At 45.2% G+C, this 26,945-nt stretch overlaps 1 protein-coding gene across 1 annotated transcript in view; it reads right to left on the reverse strand.

Moving 5' to 3' along the window:
* Positions 1-632: 632 nt before the first annotated feature.
* LOC138246300 (galactoside alpha-(1,2)-fucosyltransferase 2-like) overlaps positions 633-26,945 on the reverse strand; it is a 220,250-nt gene continuing 193,937 nt past the window's right edge. The window contains exons 3-4 of the mRNA XM_069200774.1: positions 16,087-16,136; positions 633-2,063 (exon numbers count right to left, since the gene is read on the reverse strand). Coding sequence (XP_069056875.1) covers positions 990-2,042 — 1,053 coding nt within the window. The 5' untranslated portion in view covers positions 2,043-2,063; positions 16,087-16,136 and the 3' untranslated portion in view covers positions 633-989. The remainder of the gene's footprint in view (positions 2,064-16,086; positions 16,137-26,945) is intronic.

Here is a 26,945-nt window from a genome sequence, read left to right on the forward strand (position 1 = left end):
GGGTGGAATATCATCAGTTTTGGCTTCAGCCAAACTGCTGGACTCGTAATTTGGCGGTCTTCACTGCCAACCCGTCGGTGGTGAGACCGCCACCACAGCCCTGGCAGTCTTCGGATGCCAGGGTCGTAATGAGGGCCTTTGTGTGTGCACCAGCACAGGGCATTAGTGTAGCAGTAGGCCATATTTTGTAAATATGACTCTGCGCTGCACTCTCCCCAGCACAACATAGTGCAACAACTTTGGTTGAACAATTTAAAAAAAAAATCTACCCCTTAAAGTTAAGGTATGCTTTCAAGATGAAGAAAATAAAAATGCCTATCTCTTCTGCATAGATGCAGCACAAAGAATGGGATCGTGATACAGACTCTGTTTTTTTTTAATAATAGATACGTGTAACATCATTTTTTTAAATATTTTTTTTAAAATCCAAAGCTGTAAAAAAACGCACCTTTAAAAGAACTTAATAAAGATAAAGGCAAAAGGTATCTAAGAATTCTTCAAATTCACAGCATAGGTAGTGTGTTTAGATGGTCAGCATACCATGGTACTGTCTTACAAAACCACATAAATGTAGAATCGAAGTAACTGAGCTGATGCTACTACTGTGAAGTAGCTCCCAGAAACCATCCTGCTGTAGTTAAAACTGCCACAATTTATTCTGAAAGCAAAGTTACAGCATGTTGTGAAAACATGATTTAGAATACTTTTTAGGGCTCCCAGAAAATAGACCTGCTGAGCTAAACATGTACAAATGCAAAAAAGAACAAATGATGGACGAAATACGGACGAATCAAACATTCATCCCCTGCTACAGATCTGGGTTTAATCCATCAGTTTTTTTGCTCACCGTGCCATTCTAGTTTGGACCCATCCTCTTTCTTCTTTTAGTTAAACATGTAGGCATGCTACGTAACTGAGCTAAGGTTTTCTAACATCCCTGAAAACTGAATACCCTCTCCAATCAGTAACTGTGCACATTCAAGACCTGGTTAAGGTTTTTTTGCCAGAAGAGGTGAAAGGTCAGCAGGGATCCCAATCCATTCAGGAAGGAATGCTGCATCATAGTGGAAAACTTTGAGGAATGGTGAATCAGGCAAAGTGTAGTTGTCAAGATAAATCATCTCTCCGCCCGCAAGGTAGCCTGCCCAAATTCCAAAGGTGCCGATGGTCATGATGGTGTGGTTGCAGTGGGCGAGGAGGGCAAAGTCCTTTCCAGGCGATGACTCATTGCTATCACCAGAGAAATATACATCGCCTCTGGAGTTGTTAATATTTTCCTTGCACCACTGCATCCCATTGCTTGTCACCACAAACACAGGCTCCGCATATTTGTCACGAAAATATTTCATAGCTTTTTCTAAGTAGCCTTTATCTGCTACTACCCCTTTCCAGATATTGGGCATTGTTGTAACATAGTCACCTCGTCGAACATGAACCCCAATGTAAGTTACATTCTTCCGAGAGACTTTCAATGTCTCCAAGTACTGATTGGCCTCCTCCTTTATAAAGTCATGGAATGTGAACTCTCTGAGGATCTCATCTCGAATGTGGTGGTAGAAGGTCCAAGAGCAGGGATAGCCAGTGAACTGCACATACCTCCCACTGATGTGCTTGTATTCCTCAGACATCCAGTCATGTAGCCAATAATTTGTCCATTTTATTTTGCTGGCCACACTTTGGTGCAGCTGTGGCAGGCTTATTTTGAAAATCGGAGCTAGCCAGTTGAACATCCCTGGCAATATATAAGCCGGATGCCCGTTGAGTTTGGCCAAAGCATACAGGGCTGCATACTCTCCCATTTGATTTCCTAGGCGACCAATAGAATTCACGGTCCATGCTCCATCAGTGAGGATGTGTGACTCATTCCGTATGGTCCTAGGTTCCTCATGGAAACTGATAGCATGCTGGACTGTGTATGTAGTTTTCCAGTTACTTGTATTGTGAAAGAACACAGACACAAAGAAAATCCCAAGAAGAGCAACAAAAGCCATGATGAGAAAGAAAATCTTCCTAATGATGTTTCCAGTTAGTTGTTGATTCATTTTTGCTCTTCACTGTTTCACCTAGACAAAAAGAAATGATTGATAATGAGTTGTCTTTATTCAAGATATGAAATTCCAATTTGTCATTGTTAGAGGTCTCTGTTGCCCACGCCTATACTGTACTGTGCCTCTTGTATGTTGCTCAATGCAAAATTAGAGATGTGTTCCCATCTAGCAGTCCCATAGTCTGTGCATGTATGTATGTGAGCTTAGAGAATGCCTGTGGGCCCATATGGTAATGTCTGCATGAGACCTAAGTTTCATGAGTCCAGAGTTGGAAGGTCAGTTGTTTATAGGGCTTAAGAGACACATAATTAGTGTGTGGCTTGTGGCCAGAGCCAATTTATAGAGCTACTACAAGAGCAAGACCCGCTTAATTGCTGAGAATCCCTTCTGAAGGAATTGTAAGACTTCAGAGCAGTTGAGAACATGTTTTTACCACGTTAGGCAAGATCAACAAAAAAAATCTTACTGTTACAAACCCTGAGTCACAAAATCACAAGTTCTATGATAGCAAAGTGCTTTTCACAATGTACAAAACCCATTTTACATATTGGAAAAATCATACTGATTAGTAAAACAGCATATGCAAACCTTTCTGTTTTTATATCCAGAAAGGAAACTAGCATTATGCATACATCATTTATTTGCTCCTTCTGAGCACCCCCTTCAAAGCTTGTCATATAGAAAGAACCTTGAAACAAATGCAGCCTCTCCTCCATTTTCTTCCTCTTTTGTTTGCTGCTTCTGAGCAGATGAGCATTACTTTCAGTGCACTATATATTAGACGTGTTCTCTGTGTGGAGTTTGGTATACAGTACACCTAAACCCAATTTGTGGGTTCTGGGATCGTTTTGTAAATATTATTGTGTCTTTTGATTGTTGATATTCTTTGTATATAACCTTATTTAGGAAACAAGCATTATTTTAGTATATTGTTTAAAATGTAGGCTTTGTTGATGATTTCTGTATTAAAATAAATGTTTATTAAGAGAGATGTAAATTTAAAAGACAAATGATGTTATTTTCAGTCGAAACTGAAAGCAGGACATTCTACCTTACCTTCTTTAATTATTTGGATAGACGAAGTCTGTCCGATTTATCAGTGAAAGAAAAGAGCTTCGCCCCTCAGCAGGAATTTAGGCTGAGGCACTGACATTTATTTAGCAATGCTGGAGTGTGTGACTTGAGTCTGAACATTTGTCAAATGGTGTTTATAACCGCTGAAACCTGGAAATGCTTGAAGCGGCTGCTCAAAGCATTCGCGCAAGGTTCTGTGTGCAACACATAGATGCTTTGATCGTCACCTGGCAACATGCGCTGCATGCAGCTTGTTTCCAAAGAAAGTTGGGGCTTCAGCAGACACGCCAAATTGGTTATATCTGGGAGATTGCTCCTGCATGGAGCGCTGCCTAGCAATGATAGTGCAGCTGAGCGATCTCCTCAGCATACTTTGGAGATCGAGTGAGGAACGTTTTTTATGAGAATACAAACAGAATTTAGGCATTTATGTTGCACTTTGAAGAAAAATTTTATTTATTTATTAACATAAACAAACACAATAATTTAAACTTTGAAATAACCTGGTACATGTTATTCTCTTTGACAAAGAGATGAAAAAATAGGACATGCTGACCAGACTCAGGAATCCATGATAAGAAAAATAATTCCTGAGGAGTTAAGTAATGTTCAGCTTTCTGTAAAAGAGGCTTTATTAGGGAAAGGACAATCCAAGAATGTGGATGTGAAGAGTTTTTCTCTATCTCAGAGGATGAGGAACAGCTCAGAGGCCCTGGAGGCAAATGCTGTAAAAAAAGGAAGCCCATTGAGGTGTCTTCCAAAAAGAATGGAATCATATGCAATTCAGAGAGAGAAGGTGTCCGAAGCCGCACGCGTGGGAGGCAGTTCAACACTGCAATTGATGGGTCATGAGATGATAATGATGCAAGGGATGATAATTAAAATTTGGATGAATATGTTTTAGATCTATCTTATGATGCAAACATTGATGAGGACTTGGGACGTTTATTGGATTACAAATCCAAACTAAGCAAAATACTGAAAGGGTGATAACCTTTTTGACCCTCGTGAAATAAGACACCCGAGGGGTAAAGATTGGTGGCCTTTAGACCACACTCCTGAGTACATTCAGAACTGGATAAGGAGGCCCTTGGAAAGAGAGGAGTGGAACATTATGCGCTCTGAATGTTCACAACCAATAATCAATTATAAAGTCCCTTTAGCTCCGAACCAAACCCAAAGTTAATAACTTACCTATTTCAAATGGGCAGAGATCTCAGAAAGGGTTTAGAGAGAGCCCTTAAAAAATGTCAGGACAGGTTGTTAGGTGTCCTTGGTCCTTTAGCAAGAATGTTTGACCAAATAAAAGATGCCTATTTGAAAGGGAAGGATCTGAACATTGATTTACTAAGAGGTTAGTAGCAACGCGCAAGTTGCTTTCTGGGGAATGCTAGCACTGGACTATTGACAGAAAGAAACAGAGCAGTTTTGATGCATATTAATCCAAAGTTGCGTGATTTAGCAAAGAAAGAGCTAAATGAAGACCCAAAATGCCTTCTATTTGGTGAAGGAATGGTGAGGCTTTTGGGCAAATTTGTTCAAACTTTAAATAGTTTAGGCAAGGCTTGTTTTAACATGAACAGATTTTTTTGACAGAAATTGTTGTTCTGGGCGGGCTGGCAAAGAGGACAACCTTCGGGCCAAGCAAATTATAAGTCCCAAACTTATAGATACAATTCCAGCGGGACTTAAGGAAATATAAGAGGAAGCCAAAAAGGTTTCTATCCCCATAGAGGAAGGTCTAGAAGACATCATTCTAATAAAGAATGAGGACACTCTACTAATCAAACACAAGGTGAGTATGAAGACAACTTCTGTTTTTAGCCCCATAAAGGTGGGAGGAAGATTAAGACTGTTTCAAAATCATTGGAAGGAGATTACAAGGGACTCTTGGGTATTAGACACTAGAGGTTACCAAATAGAGTTTATATCTCAGCCTTAGTAAGAGAAGGAACCAAACAGGTTAATGTTCAGTACAGAATTGGAGGTCATATTTGAAAGAGAGATAGAACAAATGATAGAAAAAGAAGAAATCAGGAAGGTTTCCAGTATGGAAGAGACAAGGTTTGTAAGTACGATTTTACTAGTAGAGAAGAAAGACAAGGCATGGAGACCAGTAATAAATTTAAGAAATTTGAATCAATTTGTGACGTACAGGCATTTCAAAATGGAAGGAATACATTTACTGAGGGATTTACTTAAGGAAGGAGATTGGATGGTGAAGATGGATCTAAAAGATCCATATTTCACTATTCCTATGGGGAAAGAGAGCTAGAAATGTCTAAGATTCAGTTGAACAGGAGAATTATATCAGTACCTGTGTCTTCCATTTGGGCTGGTTGCAGCCCCCTGGTGTTTTACGAATATTTTAAAGCCAGTAGTGGGATATCGAAGAGAGAGGGGTATTCGAAAGATAATTTACTTGGACGATATTTTTATAATGTCGCAGGATGTGGAAGAATTGAAAGACCAAGTGGCTGTGGTGAAGGAATTGTTGGAGTATCTAGGTTTTTTGGTGAATCTGGAGAAATCTGTTTTTTAATTCCAAACCAGCATTTGGAATTTTTTGGACACTTACATTTGCCAGACAAGAAGATAAAGAAGATAAGGCAAGAGGTTTATGTTCTCTTACATAAAGAGAAAATTCAATTGAGGGAATTAGCTTGTATAATTGGTCTATTATCCTCTTCAATACAAGCAATCTTTACAGGTGTGCTGCATTATCGGGCACTTCAACAGCTAGTTGAACAAGACAACAGGGTTGTCCAGAGGCCTTTGGTATGGAGACAAGATACATTTAAGTCAGGAAGCAAAGATGGAATTACAATGGTCGAAGGAAAAACTGGAAGCATGGAATGGAAAGGCAATCTTTTGAACAAAAGAGGATTTTGTTCTGGAAACAGATGCAAGCAGTTTAGGTTGGGGTGCCTTTTGTTCACAAAAGCAAATAGGTGTGTTATGCACTATGAAGAAGACACAGAGTCAAATAAATTGTCTGAACTTGACAGCAGGGTTGTTTGCCTTAAAGAGTTTCAGGAGACAGTTGGAAGATCATGCAGTTCTTCTAAAAATGGACAATGTTTCTGCTGTAACTTAAGTTGGGAGGTACCAGGTCAAAGCAATTGTTAGATTTACCTAAAGAATTATGGGAATTCTGCTTGAAACACCATATAATTTTGCAGGTGGAATATTTTCTGTGTTTTTCCAATGTAGTAGCAGATTGGAACTCGAGGAATTTGACAGATTACAATAATTGGAAGTCGAGGGAGGATTTATTCCATATAATTGAAAGGATATGGGGTCCTTTTGTAGTAGATCTCTTCTCCTTCAGGCTGACTTTTCAATTACAGAGGTGCATGAGTTGGAGGCCCGATCCAAGGGCGATAGCAATGGATGTTTTCACGCAGGATTGGAGGAACCTGCAGGGTTACGCTTTTCATCCATTCTCGATGATTCAGAGAGATAGTTCATGTGAAAAGACAGAAATGTCAGATTATTTTGTTGACACCATTTTGGAATACTCAGCTTTGGATCCCAACACTGTTGCAAATGGCAATCAAGATTCCATATTTAATACATCCATGTGAAGGTCTTTTGATGGGACTAGAACTAGTGGAGCATCCTTTGGTTCAGGAGGGTTTATTCAACCTTTTACTGGAAAATTCTCAGGCCTGTCAGAAACAGCTACAGATTTACGCAATGAATCATGGGCACCAGGTACCAGGAAAAGATACAAAGTAGCATGGTCAGTATGGATACGTTGGTGCATGGAAAGGGATCTGGATCCTGTACAAACTGATGAAATAGAAGTGATAAATCTTTTAGCAAAACTATTTCAGGAGGGTTTGTCTTACAGGGCTGTTAACTGCTATAGACCAGTAATAGCAGCAATAGCATTTGGACACTGTTCAGTTCAAGGGATCTCTATTGTTAGAAGTCCTTTAGTGTGCAGGGTAATAAAAAGGAACTAGACTCGAAAGACCTCCAAGATCAAAATATCAGACTTTGTGAGATGTTGATATTGTACTTACACTTTTCAAAAGCTGGCTGAGTAATAAGAATTTAGGACTTCGAGAACTGTCTTGGAAATTGGCAACCTTATGATGCCTAATATCATTCAGAGGGGTATCTGATGTTAGAGCTTTGGAGATTTCTAAAAGATTTTATCAACCACAAGGGGTACTTTTCGAAATTTGAAGAAGAATATAAACTGTGTATAGTACTATCACTCAATCAGTCTTTTTTTATGGCACCCTGCTAACCCGTAGGGTCCCAAGGCGCTGTGGGGTAGGTCCTCGGGGTTCAGTCGAAGTGCCAGGTCTTGAGGTCCTTCTTGACTTGAGGTAGCAATGGCGACTGCACAAGGTGGAGAGGTAAGGTGTTCAAACATGTTGCTGCAATGTACGTGAATGATCTTCCTCCAGCCGAGGACTTCTTTATGCAGGTTATGGTGGCGAGCGACTGCAGAGAGGTGTGGCAGGGAAGCGAAAGGTGATGCAGTGGTTGAGGTAGCTGGGTCCAAGGTTGTGGAGGGCATTTTAGACATGTGTGAGGAGCTAGAAGTTGATCCTCTTCCCGACGGAGGCCAGTGGAGATCTCTCAGCTATCCTTTGATGTGTTCTTGGTGGGAGATGTTCAGGACTAGTCTGGCAGAGGCATTCTGAATTTGGTGTAGCTTGCTCAGGTTCTTTTTGGTGGTTCCCCCATAGAGGGCATTGCCCTAGTCAAGCCTGGTTGTGATCATGGTGTGTGTCATGGTTTTGCAGCCATCACTAGGGATCCATCTGTAGGTGCCGAGGACGACGGAAAATGTATCTGTATTTTGTTACCATTTCAGAATTTGTGGGTGGTTAGATGCTTGAAAGAATATGAGTCTAGAATATTAGAGAAGAGGTGTGCAGGGGAAGAGCAATTGCTTATATCCTATGATAAACCATTTAAAGGGGGGTCAAATGTTACTATTGCAGGTTGGATGAGGTCATTCATGAAAGAAGCAGGTGTAGATTCAAAAAAGTTTACAGCTCATTCCACTAGGGGTGTGATGGCATGCAAGGTATTCATGTCAGGAGGACAGTTGGAGGATGTGTTAAAGGCAGCAGATTGGCCAAATGTTGAAACCTTTAGGAAATTCTGTTTCAAAGCTGTCAAACATGGTCCAAGTTACGTTTTGAAAAGCTTTGAACATGTATAAGGCTAGCCTCCTGTCTTGACATAAAAATGCAATTCTTAAAGGTTTACTGAATAAAGAATCGAGATTTTATGAAAGACAAGGAGGCTAGCATTATCCCACCCACCCTTCCCAGTTCGGAGGTAGTTTCCTTGGTAGATGGTGAGTATAATGTACATATATTTTATTAAAATGACTTGGTATGTGATTAATGTAACATAATCTAGGTAGTATACATTACTATCAGTATATTGATACAATCATTATATGTTTTATATTCCTTCATAGAAAGTTAATTGACATGTTTTTGAAGACAAAATGGCGATGGAATATCATGAAATCTTGATAAGAATACGCACAAAAGAGGAAGAAAATGAAGGAGAGACTGCATTTGTGGGACTGAGAGTTCTATTCATTGTGATGTTTCAAGGTTCTGTTTTACGAGCTGTAAAGGGGCTGCTCAGAAGAAGTAAATAAAATATTTATGAATAATGCAAGCCTCATTGTCTTCAATAAGATCTCAATTCTTTATTCAGTTAACCTTTAAGAATCTCAATTCTCAAATGGGAAATCCCTCAAGGGAGCTCCCTCTCCGATTTACAATTCGGAAGGAGCTATGTCATTGGTTTGTCATCATAAAAGCAGTGGCAAATCATTGATCAATTACTGACCCCTGTGTGTTGGAGGTGGAGGGTAACTGATAAGCAAAGCGTAAGCTTCCCCTTTGAGAACTGTGTCTGTGGCCTCATCGGGGCGTGGAGGGGGACAGTAGTGGAATAGTACCTGCTCCTTCCAATGTACATCTGAATGGGAAACATTTTTTTAAATTAGCACCTGTCCTTTTAATGAACAGGGGCTGCTTTTAAAAAAAACATTTCCTGTTTGGCAAATTAAATGTAGAAATGGTGGCCATCTGTCCTTTGTAGGCCTCGATCCATGTATATTCAGATAATATGCATTAGGCAGATCATCTTACAATTGTCTCTAAATTGACAGTTTGGAATGTGACTAATTAGTAATTAGATTGCATCACAAATTGCATTCTCATTGGCAAATCCTCCAGTTTGCAAATTACACATCTCTAGTTTGTAAATGGGAATGGAACATTTGGCCCTTAATCCTCACAGTTCTTGCACTGTGTTAAACTATCACTGTGTTCTCCCCAAAAAGACACTCCAAATATTCCAAGTATACTTGAATTATGATGCAAAAAATATGAATGTAGTGGGATTATTTAATTGTAATTTAAATAATGTAATCTATGCAATGAAATATCCAAGCAGAATGCTGTGCGGAATGTGCAGTGTGATGAAAGGACCATACCTTATCTTCGATAAGATCTTTAACATTCTATTAGGAACAGCAACTTGTATACCTCCAGTAATTTTTCTGTAAATTGATCTACCGATCTATTACACTGAGAAGAATATAAGGGAGTTCATTCATGTACAATATCATTTTTCACCAAGAACTCCGTCATATTATGGGAAATGCATTTTACCCATTGTTCATGATGATAAAAGATAGAAAAAGCGGTAGAGTGTTATTTTATTAACTCTGTTGGACCTGACCCTTTATGCAGGGTCATCCTCCAAACCTTTTCACTTCCTCCTCCCCTTTTTGCTCAATTATTTTTCATTAGTCTTAGGACTCTGGGCACTTTACCACTGCTGACCAGTGCTAAAGTGCAGGTGCTCTGTAATCTAAAACATGGTAATATTGGCTTATCTAAAGTTGGCAAAGTGCCTCTTTTGACATGGTCACACCCCCACTTTTTACCTGGTTTCTGGTGTAATTATGACTGAAAGTACACTGGGTTCCTGGTCTCTTTCCCTAAAACTGCACAGTTGTTTTTCCCAACTGGCAAAACCTTAAGCACCCAATGGAAGTCCTTAGTACATGGTACCCCTTATACTTAGGGCCTGGAGTACTAAAGAGGGTACCTAGGGGCTGCAGCACAAATTGTGCCACCCTAAGGGACCCCTCACCATGCACATGACAGCCAGCTATGGCATGCGGCGTGTCTTGGTGCAGACAAAAGTGAAAACACGACAAGGCTCACAGCCTGTGTGCCATGCTCCATAACACTGCATGCAATATATGTAAGTCACCCCTCTAGCAGCACTTACAGCTCTAAGGCAGGGTGAATTACATCACACGTGAAGGCATACCTGCATGAGCAGATATACCCCTGCTATGTCTTTGTCAATTCTCAGACATAGTAAGTGACCAGGGAAGCCATTTTAAATACATTTGCTGGACAATAGTCACTATGGCCCTCATTCTGACCTTGGCGGTCTTTTCGCAAGACCGCTGAGTTACCGCCGCGGTGAAGACCGCCGACCGCGGCGGTGTGCCGCTGTGCGCATTCTGACCGCTGGGAGCGTTCCGCCGGAAAACCGCCAGCAGCCACACTGGCGGTCGGCGGGAAAGTGGAGACTGGTCAACCTCCACCGCCACGCCAGCAGAACACCGCCCACAGAATTACGACCCACATTTCTGTGTGGCGGTCTTCTGTTGGCGGTCTTCTGTTGGCGGTCACGTCCCTATGGCTCCCGTCGCCTCCCGGAGGACCAACGCACAAGGTAAGTTGATCGTCCGTGAGGGGAGGGGGTGGGGGGGTGTTGTGTGATGTGGGCGTGCATGGGGGTGTGCGTGTGAGTGTGTAGAGGGGGTGTGTGAGTGCGTGTATGCGGGCGGGGGGTGCTGCTGTGTCTATGGGTAATGTGTGCTGTTCGGCAGGTGCGCATGTCGGCATGTATGTGTGCGGGTATGTGTCCCCGTTGTGTATGTGTGTGTAGGGGGTGTGTATATGTGCATGTTGGGGGTGTGTGCATGTCGGGGTACATGTATGTGCATGTCGGGGTGGGGGTGGGGAGGGGGTTCGTACCACCTCTGGGGGGTGGCAGGGGGGTGGAGGGTGTGGGGGGAGGACTCGGGTGGGTAGTGGGGGGTGGGGGAGACCCCTATCAGTGCCAGGGAAGGAATTCCCTGGCCCGATAGTGCTTACCGCCATGGTTCGCACGGCGGTTCCCGCCCGCAAGAAACCGCGGCGGTAGGCAGGGTCATAATACCCTTGGCGGTCTTGGGACGACCGCCGGGCCGGAGTGCGCAAACTCCAGCCCCGCGGTCATGACCGCCGCGGCGGTCGGAGTGGAGAAGTAGCGGTCGGTCGCGGCGGGGACCGCCGCGGTCAGAATGCCATTTTTAATACCGCCGGTCTGTTCGCGGTCCGACCGCCGTCTCTCCGCCGACCGCCAGGGTCAGAATGAGGGCCTATGTGTTCCCAAGCTACATGATGGATTCACTGAAGATATGGATGTTTGGTATCAAACATCTCATATTGATGAACCCACTCTGTTGCCAGTGTGGGATTTACCAATACATGCACCCAGAGAGCACCTTACAGGTGCCCTCTGAAAACCTACCAAATACTGGTGTGTTCACTGACTGGTCCAGACCAGTTCAGCCACCCTAGCCACATTTCTGACCCCGAAGGTGAGAGCTAGAGCCCCCGGGGGCCAGAGACAGAAGCACTCACTGGGTCAGGGTGTTAGCACCTGACCCAGGCAGGATAGACATTCCAGGGCGGGAAGCTTCAAAGGCCTTGCCACCTTTGTAATGTTACCAAGGTCTCTGCAGGTGGCAGAGATGATCAACCCCCCTATCCTATTCCCACTTTTGTTGGCAGAAGAGGAAAGAAAATTAGGCAGGTTAAGAGTTGTGCCCACTTCATGCCAGTTCCACCCCTAAGGTGGACGAGCTGAGGTGGACACCATGTTTTAAATTACTGCATCTTTGTTTGGAAGGAATTATGGCACTAGGGTTAGGGTTATGCCTATTTCCTAGCGGGGGTGGTCATAGAAAGTGTGTAGTCACTCTAAAGGTGGGCAACCCATTGGCTGCCACCTGGGGTTCCCTGTAATGCCCCTGAAGTATTTAGGTGGTACCCCTGAACCCTATAACTCATATCACGATGACCTAGGGAGAAAATGACAAAGAAGAGATGCACCCACAGAAGAGGAGAATAAGGAGCAGCGGACCTGGTAACAACCCCACCGGCCTGTCTTCACTCTTCAACGGAGTCTGCACCAAAAGACGTCTCGTCCTGCAGCTGAACCTCCAGAAACCTGGGAGGACTGCCTGCCTTCGAAAAAGACTCAAGTCTCCCGTGTACAGCAGACCTGCTCTCCAACCAACTCCAAAGAAAGGACTCTGCAGCCTCCGGAACCACAAAGAGCCGACACCTGAAAACACATCAATGCACCTGCAGTCACCAACCCAAGTGGGAGTGGACCTCCAGTGCCAGCAAGGGTGCCAGCAAGGGCGCTAGCTGTCCAGATTCAGTGGTTTCATCCCTCCTGGACTCCCTGATGTTGCCTGCAGCCTCTGCATGCAGACCTCCTCTGACGCAGCCTCTGCGAAAAGAGAAACCTGACACCTAAAGCAACCACAGGACCCTCGCCTCCAGCCTGAGTTCAAGTGGACCTTTGGTGTCATTGACTTCCACCAGTTCAAATGAGCTCGAGCCCACTTTGGTTTCACCACACTGGACTACCTGGCCAAGCCTGCAGCCTCAAACCTCAGGATCCCACTAACTGCGAGTGCTTGTGGACTAGGAAACCCAATGCCAAAAGAAACCCCTGCTTCCTATGCCCCTGGGCCTTGGAGAGGAGGACCAAAGGTGCCCCTATGTCCCCGAGCAACCCACCTTTGTGACCTACCTGTTGTTTGCCCCCGATTGGCCCCCCCAGCCAGAGCATGCAGCCTAAATCCACAGAGACCAGTCCCCATTAAAAACTTTGGACAGCTAACGCATACTGCACCTCTGCACCAGGCTCCACCAGTGCTGCCCGGAGTGACCATTGGTGTGGTACTGACCCTTGCCCAATACTTACAGTGAGTCTATAAGACTGGTCCCGTGAGTCGTCAATAAGTGCTTGTTTGCAGACTGTGTTTTCCTCTCATAGGTTGACATTGAAGAACTCTGAAATTGCACTGTGTTGATTTTTTAAACTAAAAGGTATTTATGCTTGAAAACATACCTCATAACAAAGTTTTTGGGTTTAAAGTATAAATAAAAAGGAGTGTGATTTTTCTAAATTAGTCTTGGATTTATTCTTTGAGTGTGTGTCTCATTTATTGCCTCTGTGAGTACAACAAATGCTTAGCATTTCCCTCTGATAAACCAAACTGCTCTCCCACACGAACATAAAATAGAGCATTAGTCCTATCTACTTTTGTCTCTGACACCAAATGGGGATCCACAACACTCTCCGCACAGTGTACTTCTCTTTAGTGCACCAAATAGAGAGCCAGCTTCCTACAGCTTGTAAGTCTCTTACAGAGTGCACTATATATGCCCAGGGCCTGCAAGTTAAATGTTACTGGCGGATTAAACCCAGATCCGTGACTGGGGGTGAATGTTTGATCTGTTCCGCATCCATCCATCAACTGTTCTTTTTGCAATGATGGTCCTTGAGCACTGATTGTGCCACCCTCTACAACAGCCCTTTAAACATGTCTCAGGCCTCCCACTGCAGAGCCTGTAAGTGCAGTTTTAACCAAATTGGCATTTCGACCTGGCAAGTGTACTCACTTGCCAGGCCCAAACCTTCCTTTTTATTACATATAAGGAATAGGTCATAGTTAGCCCCACGGGCAGGGTGCAGTGTATTTAAAAAGTTGGACGTGTACTTTTGTAAATCAATCTGTATTCATTCACCGACTCCATCTTGACCATTCACTCCATTTTGTGCTGAGCTTCTAGTGCAGCACATCAGTGGTGCAGGTATTTTTCCACAAAGCTTGTTTTCCACACTGAACGTGTTTTTGCTCTTCTCACCAGAGCAGGGAACATATAGTTGGTGATGCGAAAGTGATAAGAGTGTACCAGGGTGAGAATGGTTTCAGTAGAGAAAGGTACAGCTCTGTCTCACACAGACCAAATGCAGCCAGCAGCCAGAAGTCAATAACCGAAGGGAGGGGTCGATTGCTAGAATCTTCTTCTTGAGTTACATTAAGGTATATAAAGCGGGGAAAACTTAACACTGACACAGACACAGAGGAGCTCATTTTGTTGTGCCTCACACAGAGGGCTGCGTACCACTCTGTAGAGTGTCTAGAGCCAGGGAAGGAAGAGCAGGGACCTTGTGATCTTCAAAGTTCTCTTTGAAGCCTCCCTGACTTCAAAGGCACATTTGTGTATAAGTACTGGGCCTCAACCACCACAAAATCAGAACTCTACTGGGACCAAAGACACTCTGCCAGGAAGAAGGGCTGCTGTGCTGCCAGAAGATATTGCTACTCTGCAACTGAATTGCTGTGTTGGCCTACTGCTTGTGCTGTAGGAGGGACTGCCACTTTGCTGCTTGCTTTGCTATATTGATCTGCTGCTCCTTACCTGGAATGAAAAGTAATGGACCTGTTTTGTGCATCCTTGAATCCAACATTCTTCAAGGGCTTTTTGGCCTGCCCTGTGTTCTCCTGCAAATCTCCTGGTCTTGCTGGACTCTGCCATCTGTTTGTCCTACCTTGGCAGGAGGTGCCCCCTTGAGTCTTGGGTCTCAGGAGTGGGTTCTGCAGCTGTTTTCTGAAAAAACCGATGTATCAACCCAGTTGTATGTGAAAAATGAGTGCATCACTCCTTCAACAGGGATGCAGAGGCTGTTCAACAACAGTGGACTTCCCAGTCTGTGTGGCTCAATGACGATGCATTGCAGTCACTGCAACGGTTTTCAACGGGGTTGCAGGACCCAATTGCATGGCTCGAAGAGGGTGCACCTACCCAACTGCACGGATCAGAACCAATGCATTGTTCCCCCAACATCAACACTTTGCTGCATCAAAGATACTGTTTCACTGATCCCTGCATGGGTTCTGTAGCCGGCGTACCCCCCCATTGCCGTCCGCCTGAATTTTGGATTTGCACCAGTCCATGGCGACCTCAAGTAACCTTTTGACCGCTAGTGACTTTTAAGCACTCTTTTTACATTTAATCCTTAAAAATAATATCTTGAGTTTTTTTACATTTTGAGCTTGTTTTGCTCAGATAAATATTATCTATGTTTCTAAACTGGAGTCTTTTTTGTGGTGTCTTTCACTGTGGTACTGTCATTAAGCATTACACAAATACTTTGCAGACTGCCTCTTAAGTCTGACTGCGCTGTGCCAAACTACCAGAGGGTGAGCACAGGTTAATTTAGGGTGTGTATCTGAGTTAGGGCCTGATTTAGTTTTTGATGGACAAGTTCCTCCGTCACAACGGTGATGGATATCCCGTCCACTGAAATATAAATTGCATTATTTCCTAAGGGATTTAGATTTCGGCGGATGGGATATCCGTCACTGTTGTGACGGAGTCACCTGTCTGCCAAAATCTAAATTAGGCCCTTACCCTGACTAGGATTGATGTCCCTGCTTTGAAAGAGTGCATACCTCTGCCAACTAGAGACCCAATTTCTGTTATGGTTCCAGGCGGGTTTAGTCAGGACTGTGGTTGGTACACCCCTTGAGGTCACAGAATATCTCCCAAGGAGGTAGTGTACCAAAGCAGAAGAGCAGCTAAAGGCATACACGGGGAAAGGACAGCTATGGTAAGGCACAGGAAACAGGATATAGAAGGCAGATCAACCTTGTTGTATACAGGGTAAGGCTCAGAACTACCCACAGCAACAGGGAACGTCAATGCCTCTGTGCAGATTACATTTACAGTCACCCCGCAAGCCCCATAGAAAGGAGGCAGCAGAAGTGATTCTGTCTGTGGATCCTTAGAGCACAAACAAGGATTGTACTTACATACACGAGACAAGCCCTTATGGGTCCAGCTGGAAACACAGTGGCAATTCCTGGAAAACAGTAATAGCACAATGTTAGGCACTAAAGACTACATGCAACACTAGTCAAAGGATGGGGCAGGAATTGCCTCCTGGAAACCAGGAGCCAACCCCAGTACATAGGAAAACATGTATACACAAATGAGGACTGATAGTACACTTACCAAACACAATAACCCAAGAGGAAACAGAAACAGAAGGAACAAACTAGGAGACAACATCAGGGAAAGGCCTGGAGAACAGGGAACAGGCTCAGACTGAAACAAAGCAGGAACAGCACTGGAAAACAGGGAGCAGGCACTGGCTAAAGCAAGCTGAACAAGACTCGTAAACAGAGAGCAGGTTCTGGCTGAAACAAACAGGAACAGGACTGGGAAACAGAGAGCAGGCTCTGACTGGAACACACAAGAACAGGACTGGAACACAGGGAGCTGGAACAAACAGGCACAGTACTGGTAAACAGAGAGCAGGTTTAGCTTGAAACAAGACAGAAACAGGACTGGAAAACAGGGAACAGCCTCTAGTTGAAACAAGCAGGAACAGGGCTGAGAAACAGGGCAGGTTCAGACTAAAGCAGAACATGGAACAGGATTGGAACACAATCCAACAAGGGGTCTGGTACACAAAGGAATCAAACTCCAAAGCACGACGAGGAGATTCAGGGAATGGCAGCTTGTAAGCAGTTCAAGGCAGCAGCAAACCCAGGGTGGAGTCACATGGCTGGGCTGCACAAGGGAGGTCACAGGTGTGTGCAGTTTCAGTCTCTCACAAGTCCTGGAGGAGGGAATCCAGTGCAAAGGAACAACCAGACTTTTCCCATAGGAAGCAATGGACAGAAGATTACAGGTATTACCGACTACCAGGCAGTGCATTATGGGACCTGAAATCCTTGGGAGCAAATGCAGTTCTTCAATAACATTCTGTATCGAAAAGGGAAGCAAACATGAGTCAGAAAGGGACTCTGGGTGAGTGTTAATGAGGATTCCCAGGCTATAGTCCGTTTATAGTGCCCCTTACAGATGGGACGGAAGAGTTGTAACAATTTCTAACATTGGTGATCAGTGGGGAGGATAGGACGTGTATTTGAGCAGCAACGTATGGTAGGTTGGTGTACACTACTACGCACATCTAGACCAATTCAAATCAACTGCATCTGATCCCTATTGTCAATTTTTTCCAACTCTCTTCAATTGGCATTTATAACTTTTCAATTTTTCAATTCTGGGCACTTTGCCAGTGCTGACCAGTGGTAAAATGCAGGTTCTCAGTAATCTTAAAACAGGTAATATTATCTTATTCACAATTGGCACATTTAATTTGTCTGTTCGTCCCTAGTAAAGTGCACTATATGTGCCCAGAGCCTGTAAATTAAATGCTACAGGTGGGCCTGCAGCACTGATTGTACTACCCACTACAATAGCACTTTAAGCATGCCTCATGCCTGCCACTGCAGAGCATGTATGTGCAGGTATAAACTGCCTTTTCAACCAGGCATGTGTACCCACCTTCTAGGCCCAAACCTTCCTTTTTATTACATATACGTCAACCCTAAGGTAGGCCTGAGTTAGTCACAAGGGCAAGGCGCAGTGTATTTAGAAAATTGGACATGTACTTTTAAATGTTAACATTTCCACGTAGTGAAAAATGATTACATTTGCTTTTCATTACTGTAAGGCCTATCTCTCTCATAGGTGAGCATTGGGGTTTCCTTGAAGCCACCTTTAAGTGTAACTTCCAATTGGGAAAATAAAAATGAGGAGTTTGGTGTCTCTGGACTCACAATTTAAAATCACAACTTATGGTTGTCTGATTTTAAATTGTAAGCCATACAATGCCACTTTTAGAAAGTTGACATTTTTTACTTTAACCATTTTGTGCCTCTGCCTGTGTCTGGATACACGTATGTGGCAGATGACAGCTGGACTTTGTGCTTTCACTCTAAACAGTCACACACGAAGGGAGCTTGGGTGTGGCATTTGCATACTGATGGCCCATCACCAGGCTGATGGGTCTTCCTGGGCTAGATGGAAGGGAGGAGCTGACACATAAACCTGAATAGAGGTGTGCCTTTCCTCGCACAAAGTGCATCATACCCCCCTGCAGAGTGTTTGGAGCCAGGGAAATAAGTGCAGGGACTTTGTGATCTTCAGAGGCCTCCTTGAAGTCTCCCCCACTTCAAAGGCACATTTGTGAATAAGTACTGGACCCCGAACCCTACCAAATCAGAATTATACTGGGACCAAGGTCATTCTGCCAGGTAGAAGGCATGCTGTGCTGCCAGAAGGGGCTGCAACTCTGCAACTGCAGTGCTGTGCTGGACCACTGCTTGCTGTGTGCTGTGCTGTAGGAGGGACTGCCACGTGGCTGCTTGCTTTGCTGTGTTGGCCTGCAGCCTGCTGCTTCTTGCCTAGAGTGAAAAGGACTGGACTTTTTCTCTACATCCTTGAATCTAAGATTCTCCAAGGGCTTGTTGACTTGCCCCCTGTTCTCCTGCAGTCCAGTCTCAGGGGCATCAAAAACTGCCTAAAACTATCCTGGTGCTGGTGGGCTCTGCCATCTGTGAATTTTACCCTTGCCAGAGGTCCCCCTTCCAGTCCTGGGTCTCAAAAGTGGGTTCTGTCGCTGTTTTCTGCAAAAACTGACGCACTGACCCGACTGCATGTGAAAAATTGGCGCATTGCTCCTTTAACGCAGAGATTGTTAGATGACAGTGGAGTCACAATCTGCGCGACTCGACAACGATGCATCACATTCACTCTAATATAGTTTGCCGCCATTGCTAGACCCAACTGCTAGGCCTGACGCCAACGTATCTACTTGACTGCGCAAATCAGAACCAACGCATTCTGCCCCTGATGTCGACACTTTGCTCCAACAATGGTACTGTTTCAGTGGACCGTGTTAGGGTTCTGTAGCTGACTTACCCTCCATTGCAGTTGGCCTGAACTTTGAATAAGCACCAGTCGTTCACGACCTCAAGTAACCTTTTGACCGCTAGTGACTTCTAAGTATTATTTTTACATTTAATCTTTCAAAATTCATATCATGGGTTTTACCTATTTGCTTTCTGTTGGTTTAGTCTTGTGTTACTGAGATAAATATTCTCTCTTTTTTTAAACTGGTGTGGAGTCTTTTTTGGGTGTTTTTCACTGTGTTACTGCAATTAAGGGTTGCACAAATACTTTACACATTGTATCTTAAGTTAAGCCTGACTGGTCTGTGCCAGACTACCAGAGGCTGAGCACAGTTCAATTTAGGGGGTATGGAGGTCATTACGACATTGGCGGGCGGCCGCACTCCCGCGGCCCCCATTACGACATTCCCGCTGGGCCGGCGGGCGCAAACCAAGTTTGCGCCCGCCGGCCCAGCATGAATGAGGCCGCAACATAGGAGCCGGCTCCTAATGGAGCCGGCGGTGTTGCGGCCGTGCGACGGGTGCAGTTGCACCCGTCGTGCTTTTCACTGTCTGCTATTGAAAAGCTGGCCAGGGCCCTGTTATGGGGCCCCTGCACTGCCCATGCCAGTGCAGGGGCCCCAGGACACCCCTTACCGCCAGCCTCTTCCTGGCGGTAGGGGTGTCATAATCCCCAGGGCAGCGCCGCCGGGGCGCTACCTTTGCGGTCGTAGTAGGCGAGGAAGCACCGCCAGCCTGTTGGCGGTGCTTCCGTCATTTTAGCCCTGGCGGTCTCAGACCCCCTATATCTGACTTACCCTGAGTAGGATTGTGCTTCCTATTTGGACTGAGGGCATACCTCTGCCAACTAGAAATCACATTTCTAACAAACTCCAATACCCCTTCAGCAATGCAACCTTTTCACTCAACCCAGTTTGAGTAAATATCCACAGGGTAATTATATACCGCCTTCCACTACCAAACCCAAGGCAATAAGAATTAATTACTTCCTGCAAACTTCAAGGGTTTTGTCTGATCTACAGCATTATGTCCAGGTTTTAACTAACTTTGAAATTATATCATCCTTGTTCGGCACCAGTACACCAATCTATCCATCCTCTTGTTGGCACTCTCACCCATATGTCCTTTGTGGGCCATTTCCACAGTTTGTGATCTAACAATCAACATGACCCAACTTACAAAATCTTTGCATCAGGTTTGTGGCACAAAGTCTACTAGTGGGAAAATTGTGGTTTGCATTAGGCTGCCTTGTGTTACTTTGCGTCAAGGTGGTGTTTCATGCGTGATGGAGGGACATTTCCATGCAGTCTAACTACCCACTGATTTTGATGCAAATCCCTATCTACAAAGAAAATGACCAAAGTCCTGCATCTACCCGAGGCAGGCATAACAAGGAGAATATTTTCATTTCTCCTCATTTTTTCCCTCTTTCATGTGGCTGAATTCTAGAGCACATGCACAAAGAAGAAAATCCCTTGAAGCAGAGTTTTTGTGCAGGAAGGGACCCTTTTCTGCACAAAACCATATGCCGACCACAACACAGATACCCTTGCGCTATGCCACAAGTACCTCAGCAGAGGGAGAGAGCACAACTGTGCCACTTAATGGTAAATATGATGCAGTTCTGCTCACTCCCATTCATGTAATTTAGCACAGCAAATTCCCTTGCTGTGGTGCATTGCATGAACTCTTTGTAAAATCTAGACTCTCCTCTTCAACTGGCAGTTCATGCCTGACGTTCTAAAACACTTGCAAATCCATGGCCTTATACTTTCCACCAGGCCATTTATTTAAAATGAAATTACTAACCTGCTTTAGCTTATCAATTTCCAGTTCCTTAACCGAATCATCTATGTAGACTACCTCTCCAGTGAGTAAGATGGCATCACCAATTAATGCAACAATACACTCTTCGAGACTATTATACGTTTCATTACCCCTTCCAATGCAGGAAAGTCTTGAAAGGTAATGTGAATTACAATTCCCCTTACTAGAAATGCATTTAATATCAAAATTAAACTGAAAGAATTGACTAATATCCTGACTAATCTTGAATACCCTTTAACAGAAAGCAGGGAAATTAGTAGTTTAGCTGCCTTCAGATCGAAACGTCTAGCCTAAGGAAAGGTTTTAATGTGTTCTCTCAATCAATCAATCGATCAGCCGGTATTTGCATAGTGCTACTAATCACCCATGAGAGTATCCAGGCACTCTGAAGGAGGCCTCAGTCGAAAAGCCAGGTCTTGAGTTTCTTCCTGAATTCTTCCAGTGAGGTGATGTGCAGAGATGAGGGGGAAGGCTTTTTCAGGATGTGGGGGTGAGGTGGAAGAAGGAACAGCCTATGCTGTGGCTTCAACAAATGTGCGGTGTCTGTGCGAGGGAGAGAGTGTTCAAGCAAAGATCTCTGGATTGTCGGTGGAAGTTCAGGCGGTGGTTGATGTATGGTGGTCCTAGGTTGTGAAGGGCTTTGTAGGTGTGTGTCATTGTCTTGACTTGGCATCTTTTCTGGACAAGGAGCTTGTGGAGGCTCCTGAGGCGTGGGGTGAGGTGGATCCGTTTGGGCAGGTTGAGGATGAGTATGGCCATTCAAATCTGTATTGTCTTTAGTCTATTCATACGTTTTCTGGTTGTTCATCCATGAGGTTTGATGCAATCCATCTGAGGGCATCTTCCAGGATCCTGATATGGCGCATTCTCTTGATGAGTGTGTGGTGGGGTACGGTGTTCAAACTGCAGAGAGGTCGAAGAGGTTCAGGGCTGCCAATTCTCTGTTGAGGAGGGTGTGGATGTCATCAGAAGTGATGATTAGTGCGGTCTCTGACCAAAACTGGATTGGGAGACAAAAACATGTTGATTGTCTCCAGGTATTTGGTGAGCTGCTGGTTGATCGCCTTCCTCAAGGATTCTGGCAGTGAATGGGAGCAGCATAATAGGGCTGTAGTTATGGAGTTCGCTACGGTTGCCGTAGGGTTTCTTGAGGAGTGGTCTTGCTTCTGCATATTTCCAAGTGCTGGGAAAGGTGGCTGTGGCGATGGATGCATTGAGGTTGGTGGTAAGTTGGTGGCTTGCCTGAGGCGGTAGGGTCAGGGGTCCGTAGGTGCTTCTGAGTGTATGGCTGTGGTGTCCTGTGTGTTGATCTGTTCCCAAGTGGTGAGTGACTAATCAATAGAGGCTTCCTTTGGAGCAAGGAGGCTGTTAAGGTCAATTGGTTGGGCCTTGAAGATTTATAGATGGTGGATATCTTGCTCTGGAAGTGGTCTGCCAGAGTTTTGCAGAGTTTCTATGAGGGAGGGGTTGTGTTTTCAGGGGCTGTAGGGCAGGAGAACTCTGACGATGCTGAAGAGTTCCTTAGTGTGGTTTGTGCTTGCTTCAATGCGGATTGCCAGGGTATCTTTCCTTGTGTCTTTCAGTCGCTGGTGGTATTTTTTGAGGGCTGACTTGAAAGTGTCTTGTTCTATGGTGTCTCCGCTGGTGCGCCATCTTCTTTTCAGCAATTTTTAGCTGTGTTTTATTGTCCTGAGTTCTGGCATGTACCAGCTGGCTTGTTCAGTGGCTCTACGGGTTTTGGCTTGTTTGATGGGGCGACTCTGTTGGCGGCATTGGTGATCCAGGCGGTGAAGTTCTGGACTGCTTGTACTAGGTTGGTTGTGGGGTCAGGCTGGGTGGTGTTGAAGACATCCAACCATTGAGTTTGTATCACTTTGTTCAAGCTGCAGCAGGGGTTGTTGGGGGTGCTGGTGGCAGTGCATGGTGATCCTGTGATGATGAAGTGGATGATGGAGTGGTCAGTCTAGGTGAGTTCTGTGGCAGGCTGTATTTGATTCTGTCCCTGGCCATAAAGATTGAGTCCAGTGTGTGTCCTGCTCTGTGTGTGGGATCAGTGAACAGCTGGGTCATGCTGATGTTTCCCATGAGTTCCAGGAGGTTGGCAGAGTTGGTGTCTGTGGGGAAGATGTAGTGCTTGGACTTGATGGCTAGTGAGGCATTGAAGTCGGTGACAGCATCGCAGAAACTAGTGCCTGATCCTGGGGGTCTGTAGGTGAGAGTGCCTCTAATGCTCATTTTGTGATCAGTGTGACATTGGGTGGTAAGGTGTTCCATGATTGAAGTGGGGTCATCCTCGGTGGTGATGCAGTGTATTGTTTCTTTGTGGATGATGGCAACGCCTCCCCCATGTTTGCTGGTGTTATCTCAGTGTGTCATCTATTGGGCGTTGTGGTGATGATATCCAGGGTGGAGTAGGGGTTGTGCCAGGTTTCTGTGATGAAGATCGCATCAGGGCGAGAGTGGATATGGTGTCCTAGAGTTCAGTGGCATGTTTCCAGAGAGAGTGGGCATTAAGCAGGAGGCATCAGAGTGGTTCTCGGACGGTTGTGGTCAGCGAAGTAGGAGTAGTGCGGGTTTCTGTGAATGCAGAGGGTCCTGGGGTGCAGATTAGGAGACTGCAGTGGCAGGTGAATGGCCCTGATGTTGATCAAGGAGAAATGAGACAGCAGTTGTTGTGCCATTTGGGGTCAAGTGTCAGTGTTTGGCAGTGGAGTACCTGTGGATGGTCGGTTGACTAGGGTTCCTGCCTCTGGACGAGGTGGATGTGTTGTGTTTTCCCTTTATCGCTGTTTTTTGTGCTGGATAAATATTTTACACATTACCTTTAGTTAAGCCTGACTGCTTTGCGTGCAAAGCTACCCGGGGTAAACACAGGTTAATTTAATTACTTTTTGTGGGAACACTTGAGTCAAGTTGCCGGGGGAACAGGACGCTCTCCCCAGCCCGCCTGCCTGCCGCAGCCAGCACAAAAGAGGCGTGCCCTTCGCGGGACACGGAACACTTGAGTCAAGTTGCCTGGGGAACTGGACGCTCACCCCAGCCCTCCCACCTGCCGCAGCCAGCACAAAAGAGGCGCGCCCCTCGCGGGACACGGAACACTTGAGTCAAGTTGCCGGGGGAACAGGACGCTCTCCCCAGCCCGCCCACCTGCCGCAGCCAGCACAAAAGAGTCGCGCCCCTCGGGGGAAGCGGAACACTTGAGACAAGTTGCCAGGGAAACAGGACGCTCTCCCCAGTCCGCCCACCTGCCGCAGCCAGCACAAAAGAGGTACTCCCCTTGCGGGACGCGGAACACTTGAGTCAAGTTGCCGGGGAAACAGGACGCTCTCCCCAGCCCGCCCACCTGCCGCAGCCAGCACAAAAGAGGCACGGCCCTCGCGGGACGCGGAACACTTGAGTCAAGTTGCCGGGGGAACAGGACACTCTCCCCAGCTCGCCCACCTGCCGCAGCCAGCACAAAAGAGGCGCGCCCCTCGAGGGACACGGGAAACGCGCGGGACGTGCCCTGGCGAAGACCGGGCCAAGACGGGCCCGTCTACGTCCGACTAAGGCCGGGCCCACCTCCTTATTGGTGTATTTTGAAATTAAGAGGCCCTTGAATACGATACAACAAGCCCAGGGGCTACTCCGTTAATGCCCGGTGGAGGCCGGGTAGGGATTATCATATCGGCTGCGTTGATACTCAAGTAAGGCCTTTTACTTATACTCTAGCCCCACCATCACTTAGACTTTATGGGGAAGAGGAAGGCTGTAGATTTGCCAGCTCCACCGAACGGGAACCAAGAAAGCGAAGAGACGTCCTGGCAAACATGTTAATCAAGCTCCCCTGAGCGGCCAAAATGTGCTAGATGCTATCGACCTCCTCTTTGAGGAGGTCGAGTCCATATTAGGCACTGATTTGACAGGTCAAAAACCCCATAAAGAGGGGCAAGCAAGGGCAAGGAAAATCCCAGAAGTATTTAAACTGAAGGGCAAAAGTCATTCTTTAGACATTATCTCAGAGATTGATGGCGGCAAAAGTCGCGATATTTACAGATATCCCCCAGTGGCCCCTTTGCAGACTCCCATTGACAATGTATCTAGTTCTATGGAGCCACAGAAGGAGTCTCTCTTTGAGGCTGGCAAGCATATTCCTCCTCCTTTGAGTCCTGTGATTAAGGTGGTTCTGAATATACTGTGTTTCAATCGCTTTGAACCATTGCAGGGGATCAATGAAATGTTGTGTTTGCCTGGATCTGCTATTTCAGCTGTGAGGTCACATACCCCCCCATTTTGACTCAGAAATTCGAGAACCTCATAATAACAGAACCGATCTGGTCTCAATTTTTCAGAGAGTTAAAGTTAAGGATCTGGTTCTGGCCTTAACTAGTTTAATAAAAGGGAAATTAACTTGCCACTGTAGTTGTATATGCTCAGGATACAGTAGGAAGATCCAAGGGAATGGACTACCTGTAGCGACTAATCCAGTTATGGGGGATATGTCGGAAGGGATGCTTCTGCCTACAGTCTGTGATCCCTTGCTTATTCCAGACAGGAATGGGGGCTATTCTTCATACATCTCTGGAGAACCAAGTTATAAAGAAATACCTGTTAAAACAACTAGTTATAACAAAAGTTCAAACTCCAGAATAAGTAATAAAGCTCACCTTGGTGGTGATGCAGAAAGAGGAGGGGACAGGGTTTATGACCCACTGATCTAAGCCAGAACAGAGGCTCCAGCTACCATCTTATATACCAGACCTCCTAAACCCCCCCATAATTACAACTTTTCCTTGCGTATAGGAAAAAATGAAGTAGTAAATACGCCTCAGGTCCAGGATATGGGGAAAGGCGACAATGTTATCCACTTGGTAGATGTTCCTAAACTAGCATTAGGCTCAACAGAGAATCGGGATTCTTTGATCAACAAAGTGACACACTGGTTACGCATTCAACTAAATTGCCTATCTATTATCCGTTCTGACATTTTGGCAGCAGATATAAGGAGTGTCCCAGGTACCAATTTGGATAAGATCACCATATAGCTAGCAAACAAGTTTCTGGTAACCCAGCTTATGGATTTCGATCTCCGGACCAGATCGCTTGAGGTGAAGAAAGGGGGGGCTGGGCTTATGATAGAACCTCGTAGTTCTCCTACTATAGTAATTTCTTACACATTAAGCAATTTCTGCAGGATGGTATATCCACGAGAAATTCCAATTACCCTTCGCAGCTAATCCCTGCATGACTGCCTACAACCACAAAGGTATCTAACACGATTAATCATGAGATACTTAATCTTGAGGAGGGCGATAGGGGGACTGGCAAGGGACAGAGGTAGTTCTGATATGGATCAGAAGGTCTTTGGCGGGCTGACTTGTAATTTAGATCAAAGTAATAACCCACTTATTTTATTGTCTTGGAATTTAGCAGGTCTTGACAAGAAGTTGGACAACCCCGATTGGGGCGCCTTTATCAAATATACAGATTTATGTCTTTTTCAGGAAACATGCGCAGAGAGAGATAAGGTTATAGACGGATTTTCCTCTTTCTCTGTCCTTGCGACTCCTTCGGGGAAGGGTAAGGGTCGTGCAAAGGCAGGCTTTTGCTTTGCATAAATAAGGATGTTCAATGTGATTTCCAGCTATTAGATATAGACTCTGCAGATCTAATGGGTATTTGAATCAAATTCAAACAAGATTTGACTATAGCTATCATTAATGTGTACAATCGATCAGTTTTGCGGAACACTGAATCCCAAATTTTAATCGCACTAATTAGTTACTTGGAGACCATGCATCCCTCTACCCTACTGATTGTAGCCGGGATATGAACTGTACCTTCGAGCCTTCCCCCTTGCTCGGTGGTTTAACAGATGAGGAAGATGAGTTTTGGGGGATCCCTCAACTAAACAGTTCTCGGCTTGGCACACGCTCTTGTGTGGCCACTCAGCTTGCCTCCCTTTGCTTAAAATTTGGATTAAGGGCCTGCAATGGTAGGACTCTATACGATTTAAACCTTGCCCCGACCTTTAAACGGGGCATGACTATAAGTACCATTGACTACTTTTTGGTAGATGTTAGGTTATGGCCACATCCAAG

This window comes from Pleurodeles waltl, chromosome 7, assembly GCF_031143425.1.
Source record: "Pleurodeles waltl isolate 20211129_DDA chromosome 7, aPleWal1.hap1.20221129, whole genome shotgun sequence".
NCBI classification, from domain to species: Eukaryota; Metazoa; Chordata; class Amphibia; order Caudata; family Salamandridae; genus Pleurodeles; species Pleurodeles waltl.